We start from the raw sequence: 14,007 nt of genomic DNA, 5'->3' as shown, positions 1-14,007 counted from the left end.
TGTGAAGATATACAAGTCTGAGAAAAGTCTCCCACTCCCACTGCAATTAGTAATCAAAATACATGTTTTTAACTCTCATGCATTATTCAGTTTAGCATTTGTGTCACAGCAAAACACTCTTAAAGGAGCTAAAGTGAGACAGCACTAGAGTCTTTCTAGGTTTTTAACCGCACACATTTGTGTTTAACCCACTGTTTAAAGATCACTATTATCAGAGCACAGGGTAATTAATGGATTAATTCAATGCAAATTAATCTTCATTATACCTCTGTAAATGTGTATGACAGTGTGTAACTATGTGTGTATGAGAGACCGAGAATGGGGAAGGGGGTGGGGGGTGATAATAAGGCTTTGCCTGAGGTTAGAGGACTGGTGTTGACCAACACTTCAGCTCAATCCTCAGTCCTCAGAGGCACTTCTCAAATCACTGATCCGTCTGCTGGAGCGCCAGTATAATTGTCTGAGAGTGCTTCCCTGAAGGTTTGGTTTAGCTGCCACTACTGGTATTACTGTATGAAATATCATACATTATTTTGATGAACAGCAACAGGGCATATATTAATCATACTTTGAAATACTCTGTTCTGATCGGTCAAACACACCATCGTGCTCTGTTTTACTCAGAATTGCTTTAACTTTCTGCAGACTTATTCTGTTGTCATCAAAACAACTTCATATTCTAGAATGCATTTTGTTTTTATGTAAACTGCTACAGACATATAGCAGGGTCATCAAATTCGACAAGGCACTCCACTCTATCTTTACATGATAGGTAGTTGGTTTTATGATATTTATAATATTATTATTACAGACCTGATCAAACTCTATTTTATTTTCAAGATGAATTTGATCATCAGGTGTCATATCATGCATGCTAGATGTATGTATTTTGACTAGACCTAAATAATGCTCTGTGCATTACATATTATGGCTCATCATATCATATTGACCTAGGTCTAAGGCTTTTATTTAGTTGTTATTCATGAATTAACCACAATGTCCAGTTTTTATATATTATTTTAATTAATGTGATTTGTTTGGCCTATTTAGCTGTAACTCCATGACATTTTTACCCATGAGGTACACCCACCTGTGATTATGTGGCATGTCTAACAAATAATGTGCTCTGAATCTTTCTGTTGTGCCTGAATGCATGGGTGAGCATGCTGCAGTGCATTGTGGGCCCCACTGGGGCTGTGAACTAAAGCATTGTGGTCTGCATCTGAACCACTGTAAACCTTACTTAAAAAGTCTATTGCTTGTATACAATTAGTGTCTTACTTAAAAAGTGTTATAGTAAAATTCTAGGACATTTTGTCTTCTACTTGTCCTCATTTAGAGTTAGCAGCTTGACTTTGTCTTTTTGTTTTGCATTCTCAAACATTGTGTCTTTAGTGGTAGGTCACTTTTAACAATGCATTGTTTTGTGGCTTTGTAGGCCCCTGAGAGTCTTCTGGAATCTCTGGAGACACATCTCAACACGCTTGAGGGGAAGAAAGTGTAAGTGCTTTAATTCCTTTGAATAACATGAAGGCCTAAAATAAATTAATCACTGCTTTATCTCAACAAACAAAGCATTTTTACTGCTGATAAAATAACTACTTCTTTAACAAAAAGTAATACTGTTCCTCCTTTCCTTGTGTTAACAGTGATGAGTAAGTATTTCTACAGAATTGATTTGTATGTAGACATGAGTATATTTATACTGTAATGGTGATGTTATCGTCATTGTGGTGTTCAAAGTTCTATAGACTGATGGTTGAACTTAAATTTTATGTTTCAGCATTTTACAATTCTGAAGTTCCCTCTCTCTATAGAATGAATTAGTTTTGGTCTAGCTTTATAATTAAGTTCAATCTGTACAAACAGAACCAGACTGAACTTAACATACTAACAGTGGCAGCCCAGAATTGATAGATTTCTCAATATGAATTTCAGTGTCGTGCATATTTGTTTTGTAACTGAATACTCCATATTCCCCAATGCATGTCTGGGGGAGGGGGATATTTTTGAATATTTTCTACAATAAATACATAAAAATAAAATAAAGAGTGGCAGTAATATATTTTTTTTTTATAATGCATTGTTAATCTGCCTGCTATTTAAAAATGATTCTTCATGTCATGAATTATTATGATTCCATCATTTAACCTCATGATGTTTTGTAAAAGTTATTTTCTTATATTTATACATTTTTACATTTTCTATCACTAGGTCACCGACTAAGGTAAGTAATCAATAAAACTCAAATTTATAAAGTGGAATTATTCGGTATAACACTTTATAGATCAAAAGTTTGGGGTTGGTGAGATTTGTTTCTAGTATGCTCACCAAGAAACCACAAAGAGTAATATTGTGAAATATAATTCCAAATAATATAAAGGCTTTCTATTTTAATTTAATATAAAATGTGATTTATTCCTGTGACAAAGCTTTTTTTTTTCAGTTTTCAGCAGCCATTATTAGTCTGCAGTGTCGCATCAGAAATCATATATTTTGCTTAATATTTTTTTGTTTTCAGGATTCTGTAAAAGTTTCCAAGAACAGTATTTATTTGAAACAGAAATATCTTTCTAATATAAATCTATAATATAAATATAAATATCTTTCCTGTCACTTCTGATCGCTTTAATGCATCCCTGCTAAAAAAATAATATTATTTTATTTCACATAAAAATCTTACTGACCCCTCAACTTTTAAATAGTAGCTTATATTATTCTGCATAATATTATAAAGCAATATAAGACATTATTCATGTTACTGTGTATTAAATGAAATGTATGGTGCTGTAAACCAAACATGACACATATAGAAGGGATCTCCAACAAATAATGGAACACCTGCTGGTACCCCTGCAAAAAGTGCAGAGCCCACCACTGCAGCAGCTGCAGTTACTGAGACCACCGCAGCAGAGCCTGCAAAAGCAGCACCGGCTACAACCACCATCAAGTAAGATCAATAGATGTATAGAAATCATACACGAAACACAAGCTTCCTTGAAATGTCCTTGCTGTAGATGCATCATTCTCTCTTGTCCTTTTCTCTCTACAGCAGCGGCTTTAATGATCTAGTGGATTTTGATCTGTTGGCTCCAACTGCAGGGGCTTCAGCGGCTCCCACAGCATCATGGGGAGGTGAGCTGGTGTCATTTATGTTGTGTTTGTGTAGTACAGTGTTGTTTTATTACATTCTTTAATATTGTTTTGTCAGGTCAGCTCAAGTGATCACATTTCAGGTTAAAAATGTGTAAAAAATCCCAGCATTTATTGTTATAGAGAGTAAAAAGCTGGAGGTTTAGGTTGTTATCTGTGTTTTATACTAAAATGCAGATTAAATTTTCTACCCAAATTAGGCTAATTAGGGGATTATATATTGAGGGTGCATTCTAATGAGTTATAATGACAGACTAATGGAAAATGTTCCTCCTCTCTGCTTTCCTGCCCAAGCTTGTCAAATACAAGTTTCTGTTGAAGTGCTGTAGAAATCAGCTGATCCAGGAACAGGTCAAACACTTGTTTTCATCTAACATGCTTTTCTTCTTTTCTTTCTCAATCCTCTTTTTTGGCAATGGTTCAGATCTGCTTGGTGAGGGTGAGTAAAAATGATTTTCAGATTGCAAATACATCCAGATTCTGCCCAAAATAATTATAAACCTGCAATATATGTATTATTTTTATTTTATTTTTTAATCATTTCAAAATTTGAATGGACATGACACTCTTGTATCTTGTCTATGAGGAACTTCCTGAACAAACTCTTCACTGTCCGAATCTTTACACGTCTGATCCAGCTGTAGCTTTATGAAGTCATTTTGCTAAAATCTATTTCTTTCATCCTATCCACACCCCTACCCTTCCTCGTCTCTCTCTCCTCCTCCTCTGTCTTTGTGAATGCTGTGGTTTGGTTGTGGCTTGGCTGTGGCGGGGTTCCAGACTCTCTGGCTGCTCCTGCCGCTAGCTCTGAAGCCCCCCTCTCTGAGACTGACTCTGCCGCCGCAGCCTCTGCTACCGAACCCGCAGCTGACACCATCGCTGCCTCGCTGCCAGTGCCTGCCCCCGCTGCCACCATCTCAGACATGGACCTGTTTGGAGGTCAGTCAGGTCATCTCCAGGCTTAGCTATCAGGGAAGAATGGGAGTTCATGGGTTGTTTAGCAGTCAGTTTGGTCGGTTTGTGTACATGGATTGGTAATGTTACTATTTTAAGTCACTTAGCTGACACATTATAGTGCTTCATCAGGTACAGTTTGATGTAGAAGTAAACACCCTTTGTCATATTGGCAAGCTTAAATTACCATTTCTTTCATGGCTTCTCCAATATGTGGCCTGAAGTCACATGTAGGTAAAAGCTAGTTATTTTAGTAGACCATTATATATTTATTCATTTACCAGAAGCTTTTGACAACAGTATAAGCAGAAAGGTTTAATCCGTAAGAGAAAAGAACAGACGTATTATTAATCCTTTCATACAGCTGAGTTGATTCATTTTTTAGGAAGCAAACTACTAATAAAGCTAAGGATTAGCTCACTTGAGATTAGCTTGCTAGCACTGATGTTTTTCATTAATTATGTCGCCTACAGCAGACATTTCAGCTTTGATTATACAAGGCCAATGGTAGGCTAGTGTGTCAAATTTGATGCCTTGTAAATGTTTAAACCCAGGATTGTGCCAGGATAAATATATAAATAGAACATTTATGTTTTGATTGGAGTAAACCAGTTAAATACACATTGATCATGGAATTAAAATTGTAAATAGTTTTATATTATAATACATTTAATTATTATTATTATTATTATTATTATTATTGTTTTATTTGTTTTTCCATTTTCCATTCCAAGGTTGTTGTTTATTTAATGTCTATATAGTTTTAACTAATTTTAATGCCAATTTTAGTTTTAGTTATTTTAGTACATGAAGTTAACCTACATGAGAATGCGAAATGCTGAAAATAAAAGAAGTTAAATATTTTGAATATATTTTATTTTAACATCTATTTCTTTTTAGTTTTAGTTACCTATAATAACTATAATTAACTCGCTGGTAATGTCTAATCATTTTACACATCATACCAGACAAAGATCACTGAATAAATCATCCACAATTTGTATTCAGTTAATTTCTATAATATTTAACCTTGACACTCGAATGTGAAACTGCTTGAATAAGACCCTAAATTACATGCAGAAGTAGTATGCAGAATTCAAGCATTTCTTTCAAATGCAGAATAATTCTGTGTTATATAGGATGTTGGCTTATTTCGTACAAAGCTTTGCAGTCTGTTGATTTAATATTCCTCTAATTAAATCAACCAGCAGTTAAACACCCCCAAGCTGTTTTTTGTTTTCTCAGCTAATAAATCAATTAATTCATACCTGGATGCGCAGGTCTCCATGGGGTTTGTAATATTAAATGCCACAATGTTCATCACTGCCTCGGCTTTAGCTTACCATGCTGTCAAAGCCAAACACTTTCTTTTACTTACTTGTTGGTCCCGATGGCATTGACAGGATGTTTCACGCAGCCTGACTTATTTCCCTCAGTGTGTGTGTGTGTGTGAATTCAACTGTATACAGCCCACACAGGTATATTTTAGCACCATTTGGGTTGTATAGAGTGTTTCTATTCAATTGTAAATCGCCTCTTCATCCCCGTTTTTTTTTCTCTGTTGGGTTTCCTTGCTCTGGTTTTGTCCAGACGCGTTTGCGCCATCCCCAGGTGATGGTCCGAGCGAGGGTGTGGCCCCTGCAGCTGCCGCTGATGCATGTGCCGGATCTGGTGGGTGCTCATCCATACACAAGATCCACCCTGCTTTTTATTTGTGTGTGCCTGTGTATTTATGGATGGTTATGAAAGGTTTGTGTGTATGGGTGTGTGCTTGAATGGAAACATGAAATCCAACTGCCGATATGGTCAACAATGTGTGTGTGAGTGAGAGTGCATGCAATTTTGTTTGCATTGCTTGAGTTATTAAACCCAGCTTTTTCCCACACGTTGCGGCAAAATTATTTTGTCCATGAGCTGCCTTGGCACATAGACTGTTCTCTGCAGGCACAATTGATAATTTCTGTCCTTACAGTGCAAAATTCATTTTTATTCACTATTTTGTTTTCCATAACAAAGATGTATACATCCTTAAAACATAAAAAGTAAACTGTTTGATTACAACTTTTACCGAAATTATATTGATGTATTTTTTTTTCACATTATAGCATGTATTTTGGATTATATTTGAAAATATAAAATAAAAATAATTATATATATATATATATATATATATATATATATATATATATATATATATATTAGGGCTGTCAAAAATAGCGCGTTAACGACGTTAATTAGTTGTTTGTCATTAATTACGTCAAATTTTTTAACGCATTTCACGCATGCGCAGTGTGACAAATTATTTAGGTCAGGAAAGTTTCGTCGATCTCTGAATTCTCAAGATAGTAAAAAACAGCGGCGAGCGCCGCGACAAAAACACAGAAGAAGCTTAAGGTTTTACCCCAGTTACTCTCAAATACATTCATGCCAAGCTCGATAAACAGTTTGGTAGTTGATACGCTGGAGCTTCTTCCTGTTATAGCGTCCTGTGTTTCACACTGCGCATGCGCAGAACGACTACATGCAATACAGCTGCTTGGAAAAGCATATGCATTTTTACTTGCTTTTACTGGCACTTGAAGCCTTCAGAACGTGAAAATATCGATCCTAAAGTATTGTGGCAGAGCAAATGGACACCTCCCAAAAACAAGAGTGCCCAGAGTGCAGAGGGCGCATGCTTGTGTTTCTGAGTTCATTCTTTCGAGTTTCTCTATGCATAATTTCATAGATATGTGGCTATATTTAACCACTGGTTCACCTAAAACTCTTACACTGTCTGTAGTTAAATGGCATGGTTTGATATAGTGCACAGGTAAATTTGATTAATTAAATGTTAAACTTTTGAAATTCAGAAAAATAGAACCACATATTGATGAATCAATACATGAAAATTATGTATCTGTGTCCTGTTATTTATCTTTTGGTATGCATTTCAAAAAAAAAAAATGGTTAGGATTCAGGTGTAATTGCAAATAGTGATTAATCCTGATTAATCCACTGAAAATTCTTATTAATTTGATTCAAAATTGTAATCATTTGACAGCCCTAATATATATATATATATATATATATATATATATATATATATATATATATATATTTGTAAGGATGTTTGGATGCTTTGCTTGGAAAACAGGACAAAATATTTTCAAGAAAGTTGTTTTTGCCTTTACTTTCTGCTATATTAACCTTACTAATAATTCAGCTGCTCACATTATTCATATAATTTCCCTTCCAGTGTTTATTTTCAGTATCAGTGATTCATTCTAACAACCTAAACTTTTATTTTTATTTTTATGTCTGAAGAGCAGAAGCTTAGTGGTTGTATTTACATAACGCAGCTGCTGTGTCACAGAACATGAAAAGACTTACTTTAATCTTTATATATGCTTTTATTTCCATCTTAACTTAGCTCTGCTTTCAAATTACTGCTAGGACTTAAAATCTGCAACCTTTGGAATCAAGAATCTGTATTTTCTTGTTTTATTATTAATGGTTTCTCTATAGAAAGCAAGCATCCTGAGGTATGTATGATTATATAAAACAGAATGAAAACTACATTGTTTTTATTTTCTAGGATGTATCTTTATAGTCTTTTTAATGGTGGTTGCAGTACTAAGGTTAATGGTGTCTTAAAGTGTGCTTTTAAAAGTAAAATCCATCCTCAATCTCTGTGTTACTGAAGTTATGTACTTTTCTTTTTTAGTTTGCAGTTTTCGTTAATTTAACAAACCTTCCCCCTTCCGTTTTCACCCAATAAAGACCCCTGGGCTCCATCCGAGGGTAGTGCAAGCATTGCCCCAGAGCTGGACCTCTTTGCCATGAAGCCGGTAGAGAGTGTTGTTACTGCTGCATCTGCTGCCAGTGCCGAGCCAAACGTTTCGCCAACAGTGTCCCCAGCTACCCCTTCTCCTCCAACTGCTACTGCTCCCACCACTGCCACCACTACCACTACCACATCCACATCCGCTACAGCTGAGTCTGTGGCCCCGCCAACACTAGACCTCTTTGGTGGTAATGCCTCTGCTAGAATTCTGCCTCTGTCATGCTTTACACTGCATTATGACAATATTAACTTGCTAAGCTAGTTCCCCAACATTATTAAGATTCTCTTTTGTTTGATTCCTCTCATTTAGATTTATATTTTACGTTTTGGTCATTCTGGATTGTGAATCGTGGCCTTTACCACCTTTTCAGTGCTGAAGAATATTCTCGACCTGATATATATATATATATATATATATATATATATATATATATATATATATATATATATATATATATTGTAATTGTACAATAATACTGTAAATATAAATATAATTGTACACCTCCGTTCAATTTTTTTTAAAGAAATTAATATTCTGCAAGAAAGCATTGACTTGATCAAAAGTGACAGTAAAGTTGCAAAATTTCCGCAAAAATGTTTCCTCAAAAATATTAAGTGACTGTTTTCAACATTGATAATAAGAAATGTTTCTTGAGCACTAAAATCATTATTTAACTATTTAATTTCTGAAGGATCATGTGACACTGAAGGCTGAAGTAATGGCTGCTAAAAATCGAGATTCGACATCACAGAATATCATTACTTTAAATTGTAATATATATATATATGTGTGTGTGTGTAAAACCCAAAATGAACGGTTTTGTACATTTAAAATATATGTAAAATAATAGCTACTATTGTATATATTGCTATTGTATAACAATGTAAAATAATACTATATTTGCATATAAAGAGGGGTGGTCAATGTCACTGATTCACATTTGGCCTCTAAAATTGCACTGCAATCTGTCAAGATCCAGGATTTGCAGTGACCACATTTGTCTGACTGACTGACTGAGTAGTCTCTTGTTCTACTTGTTCAGTGTAATTATGGAAAAAAGCAAGCAAAACAAGATATTTTAAAATCTGAATGTTTTTCAAATCTAAAATCGAAGTGTTTCCTCTCTCTCACTTGAAGTTGTCTTGATATGCACTGACTTAAAGCGTAACGCTTATGTGTGTCCTTGTTTATAGATATGTTTGATTCTATGCCTGAGCAAAGCTCCTCCACAGAGCCCAAAGCAACCACTCCTAGTCTAGACCTTTTTGGTGCAGGTACAGGAGTTGATTCCCGTAGTTCTGTTGAACGTCTTGTCTTTTCTAGTCTCATCTTTCTTCTTTCTCATCTGTTTTTTTGGCCCACTCCGTCTTGGTTTGTCCTCATAGTTGAACGTGGACTTGTGCATGTTTGCGCCCTCAAAAGCACGACTCTGTGTCCTTTCTATGCTTGTGCTCCTTATTGATTTCTCTTCTCTTACATTTCCTCCTCCACTTCCTCTTCCTGCTTTGCTTTGGTGTTAAAGATCTTCCTGCTGTCTCACGCGGGCCCTCACCTTTGCCTGAGGCCAGTGTGACTGGTGACCTCTTGTCTGGTGAGTTTGCTTGTCTCTCTTATTGGAGCATGTTTTGTCTTTTACAATGAATTATTATTATTATGTTATCATCAATAATGAATAAATAAATCATGTTAATTAATAATTAATCAAACTATTATTATTAATACTAAATATATAATATAAATAAATAATAATAATTTTTCTATTTCTATTTATTTTTATATATAATCGCTCAGTACATTTACTATGAATTATTACTATTATCATGATACTTTAATGAATAGTTTGAATATTTTGGCATGTACCCTCATGTTGTTTAAAACCGTATTACCTACTTTCTTCTGTGTAACACGAAAGGAAAAATTTTAGAGACTATTTTGCGTTTGTTTCTTTTTTACAACATTTTTTAAGCATTCATTTTCTGAAACTTTGTTCACTTAGTAAATGAATCATTCTTTTCTTTTGAGTCTTTTCAGTGAGTCATTTGATCAAATTCAGCTTGCTGAGTAAATGATTTGATCACAGCAGGTAAAAGAAAGATTAAAAACTTACATTTCAGTCTGTTTTTCACCCAAAGCTATTAAATTACTTCAAAAGGCTTGAAATATGGTTAATGGGTTACAGTATATTAGTTTTTGTTTTCTCTTCAATTTGCCATTCATGCAGAAGACAGATATACATTTATGTTTGAGTGAACGATTACTTTAATTATTTAGTATTGTATCTTTGTTTACATTGCTCCAATGCACTTTTACTTCCATTACAGTTACATCTTAATACAGCTAGCATAAGCTACATTTTATTTAGAGATGTCAAAATCACCCCATATTCTCTCATCCATGTAGATTCATTTGTTGCTCCAGCTGTTGCTCCAGTGGCTCCTAAACGTGGTTCTGCAGCTGCTTCTCTCTCTCCTCCTAAAGCCGAACCTAGACCTGTGCTGGACCTCCTTGGTGTGTCTAAACTCGCTCATACAAAACACCAATCCTGAAGACCAATATGGAAATATTATGTCATAGTGTAACCCAGTGAATTATGATCAGGTTTTTGACTGCATCTGACTGCACAATATTTGAGCTTGATGAGCTTGTTCATTTGTGCTAAGCTTGTTCAAGTTCATTTTCTTAGCATAGACATTTACATTTTTGAAGTGGTAAGTATACACCAGCTTTTTCAAAGGCCAGTTTTTCAATTATTGTGGTTAGTTTCTGCAGTTTGTTTTGTCTGTTTAGTGAGCAGATGATGATTTGTTTGGGGTGTGTTTTTAGTTTAGTGTATATGCATGCTGTGCTGTCATGTGTTACATTGTAAGTATGGGACGACACACAGATCGTATATCCATGTGTCAGTGTTTTGTTGCGATGTGGGAGTGTGTTGCCTGTTGTATGATGTCAGCTCACTCTCTCCATCTGCCCCTCTCTCAGTGTATGCAGCTTTAAGGCTGACTAATGCTTCTCCTCCTTCATGCTGCGCTGTGGGACGTCTGGCTCTGGAACAGACACATTTGGTGACACTACTGGGGAGACCCAGTCCGCTGCTCCCGGAGCACCATCAGCTGACCTGCTCGGAGGTATGGGTCACATATCCTGATTTGGAAAACGCTCTTTTTTGTTAATGATGAAATAATGACGTTAGACGTGGCACTAACTAAGAGCTGTTCTATATATGTATATAGTACAGTTAATGCCTAATATACAAACAAACAATAGTAATGAATAATTAAATTAATTAAAATAACAATAATACAATTGTAATAATACCTAATTACTTATAATTATTGATGTTTTGTTGTAAAATGTTTAATCGTAACTAATAATAACAATGATAATTATTATTATAACATTTATTGTTATTGTTATTATTGTTGTAGTATTAATAACAACAACAACAGGGTTCGTACGGTGCTTGAAATTTTTAATTTAACGTAGTTTTGAAGTACTTGAAACTGCTTGAAATTGCATTGGTTTCATAATAATTTGCTTTATTACTGAATAACATAAGTTCACTTTCTAGAAAAAAAAAATATTTTCATAAAATTAAAAACAAAATTGACTTGTGTGTGTGGCTCTATTGACGCGCGCCCTCTGATGGAGCAGAGCGAGAGATAAACACGTCAGGAGGTTGCTGCTTCAGTCAGCGTTGGCTTGAAAACGACAAACACAAATAATGCTTAAAATAATGTAAAGTCTCCTGTACATGTAGCATTTTTTAATGGGAGAGTTTTCCCATGGTCAGTTAAACTATGTTACAGACTGTCAAGAATAAAGTGAAATAATAAAATAAACATTTCAAAGTCAAAATGGAGCGCAGGTGTTTTTCTATTAATGTGTGAAGTGAACTGACTGCCTTGAGAGAGGTTTCAATGCCATTGTCGTTTCATCTCACCGACATACAATATTTACAGACCAACAGTTATTTTCACGCAGATTGCATTAAGTAGTAATGTAGTAAAATGCAGATATTAAAAGATTAAATTCATTAAACACCTTATTGATGATTTATAATTTGTACAGGCAAACATATGAACCCAGAATATAAACACCTAAGACCTGCACACATCTAATATACAGGCACCTATATGTTTTTCTCTCAACTGTTTACTTTCATTTTAGACTTAACCAACTGAGTCTACATGTAAGCCTTGTGTGTTTTGACAGTATTAGCACAAAAATATACTTTATGCACCAAGAAAATATATTTTATGCACCAAGAGCTTGTAACACTCCAATGAGAGAGGAAAAATTGAAACCACATCATATGACCCCTTTAATATTACTGTTTTAAAATATATTAAGGCACTTTTTTTGCACTATTTAATTTCAATTTTTTTCTTTCTCTTTGGAGTGTTACAAGCTCTTGGTGCATAAAGAAGATCTGTAAAGTTGCAAAGGCTAAAGTCCCAAATCCAAAGAGATATTCTTTATAAAAGTTAAGAGTCAACCACTCTTGATGTACATTGCAAATCTGAATCTGAAAGTGTGGTGGATTTGGGATCTTATCTGTTGATTTGTGCAGGGTTGATTTCCCCGGTCACCACCACGGTTACACCAACCCCAGCACCAGTGCCATCCTCGGCCCCAGCAGACCTGCTGGAGTCAGCTTTTGATGCCTTTGGCTCTGTGCCAGTGTCCGCCACACCAGCGGCAGCAGACAGCGCCCCTGCCACCGCCGCGCCCTCTGGTGGCTTTGATGCATCAGGTGAGAAATCAAACTAGGTGTTTTGAACAGATAGTTATACTCTTAATAAACATGAATACTTATCTATTTGACAAAACTGTTTTTTCTTTAGTTTCTCTTGAACAAAGCGAGACATCTTTCAGGCTTGCTTGCTTCTCAGCACACTTTTGCCTTGCATGAGCACTTCCGTATCTGCTGACATTTATACAGAGAGGATATGGCAGCACTTATAAAATGCATTCTCCCTGTGCTTTTTCTCCTTTTTCATTTCGAGTTCTGTCCATTCTTGCTCTCTTACTGTAATACTGCTATTCTAAATTTTATCATCTGTCCCATTCTTCTGTCATCTCTCTCTGCATTTTGTTTCTTATAAATCTCTCTCTGCGCACTGATCTGGCTCATTGCTTGCTTCTGCTGTGCCATTGGTGAGTTGGCAAGAAAAATCAGGGCTTTGCAGCATGTATCGTTTTACCCAGTCGCGCCAAAGGGTTGGGAGGTGTGAATGTCCTAGCGCTGTTTATTATTTCAGTCTACACCTTTACCCTTTAGCCTCTCAGTACATTTTTTTCCTGCTTGCCCATGTTGCAGATCTTGTGCATTACTGCATTAGAATGAATTGCCTGCTTTAGTGTTATTGGTAGCAAGAATAGTTTTTCATAAAAGGTGCACTAGGTACTTTGACAGTGGTTTTGAACTTCATACTGACACCTGTTGGCCGTAACGTAGGTTTATTTGACAATCAGTATGATTTTTCAACAACAAAAAAAAATTATATATTTTGTAGAAAATATATGTTTCATCATGTACTTTCATTAATTTTAGTTCATTTGATTAAATTATGAAACTTATGTTGATGTGAGTAACACTCATATGCAAGATGACGAGAATGTTAAACTTTTTACATTTTAAAATTTAGATACTTCATAAAAGTCTTGTGAATTTTTTATATATTTCTAGGGTGTGCATTTTTGAACATTTTGAAAAGTTTTATTTCTTTAAATGTTAAAATTAGCAATTAGCAAAAATACTTGGTACACCTTTAAAAAAAATTGACAACCCTTACCCTTTGCTTTTAGGATGCAAATGGTTCCTATCTGTCAGTCAATTTGATGACTCGACATTAGGGGTCTTACTTGGGAGCCCAAATACTCTCTGGTTAAAAGAAACGCCAATGTAATTTGGCTAGTGGATTTTGCATGTTGAGCCACACCCCCAATGCAGACGGGTATAAATAGGCGACAGTTGCATCCACTCATGAGATTTTGCTTCAGAGTGAATGAACACAGTTCACAGAGCACAGATTCACCAGGCAAATTTTCTCTGCTGCTGGAAGAAGAAAGT

General features: G+C 35.3%; 1 protein-coding gene across 1 annotated transcript in view; it reads left to right on the top strand.

The window, feature by feature from the left end:
• Positions 1-14,007, top strand: part of LOC127974970 (clathrin coat assembly protein AP180) — a 44,304-nt gene that overhangs the window by 24,005 nt on the left and 6,292 nt on the right. The window contains exons 9-22 of the mRNA XM_052578615.1: positions 1,439-1,500; positions 1,650-1,655; positions 2,215-2,227; positions 2,814-2,950; positions 3,053-3,135; positions 3,578-3,592; positions 3,934-4,092; positions 5,698-5,778; positions 7,870-8,121; positions 9,128-9,208; positions 9,457-9,525; positions 10,335-10,442; positions 10,988-11,059; positions 12,505-12,687. Coding sequence (XP_052434575.1) covers positions 1,439-1,500; positions 1,650-1,655; positions 2,215-2,227; positions 2,814-2,950; positions 3,053-3,135; positions 3,578-3,592; positions 3,934-4,092; positions 5,698-5,778; positions 7,870-8,121; positions 9,128-9,208; positions 9,457-9,525; positions 10,335-10,442; positions 10,988-11,059; positions 12,505-12,687 — 1,321 coding nt within the window. The remainder of the gene's footprint in view (positions 1-1,438; positions 1,501-1,649; positions 1,656-2,214; positions 2,228-2,813; positions 2,951-3,052; positions 3,136-3,577; positions 3,593-3,933; positions 4,093-5,697; positions 5,779-7,869; positions 8,122-9,127; positions 9,209-9,456; positions 9,526-10,334; positions 10,443-10,987; positions 11,060-12,504; positions 12,688-14,007) is intronic.

This window comes from Carassius gibelio, chromosome B16 (assembly GCF_023724105.1).
Source record: "Carassius gibelio isolate Cgi1373 ecotype wild population from Czech Republic chromosome B16, carGib1.2-hapl.c, whole genome shotgun sequence".
Lineage (NCBI taxonomy): Eukaryota > Metazoa > Chordata > Actinopteri > Cypriniformes > Cyprinidae > Carassius > Carassius gibelio.
Note: the sequence above shows the minus strand (reverse complement) of the source record. Positions and strands in the feature narration are given on the sequence as shown.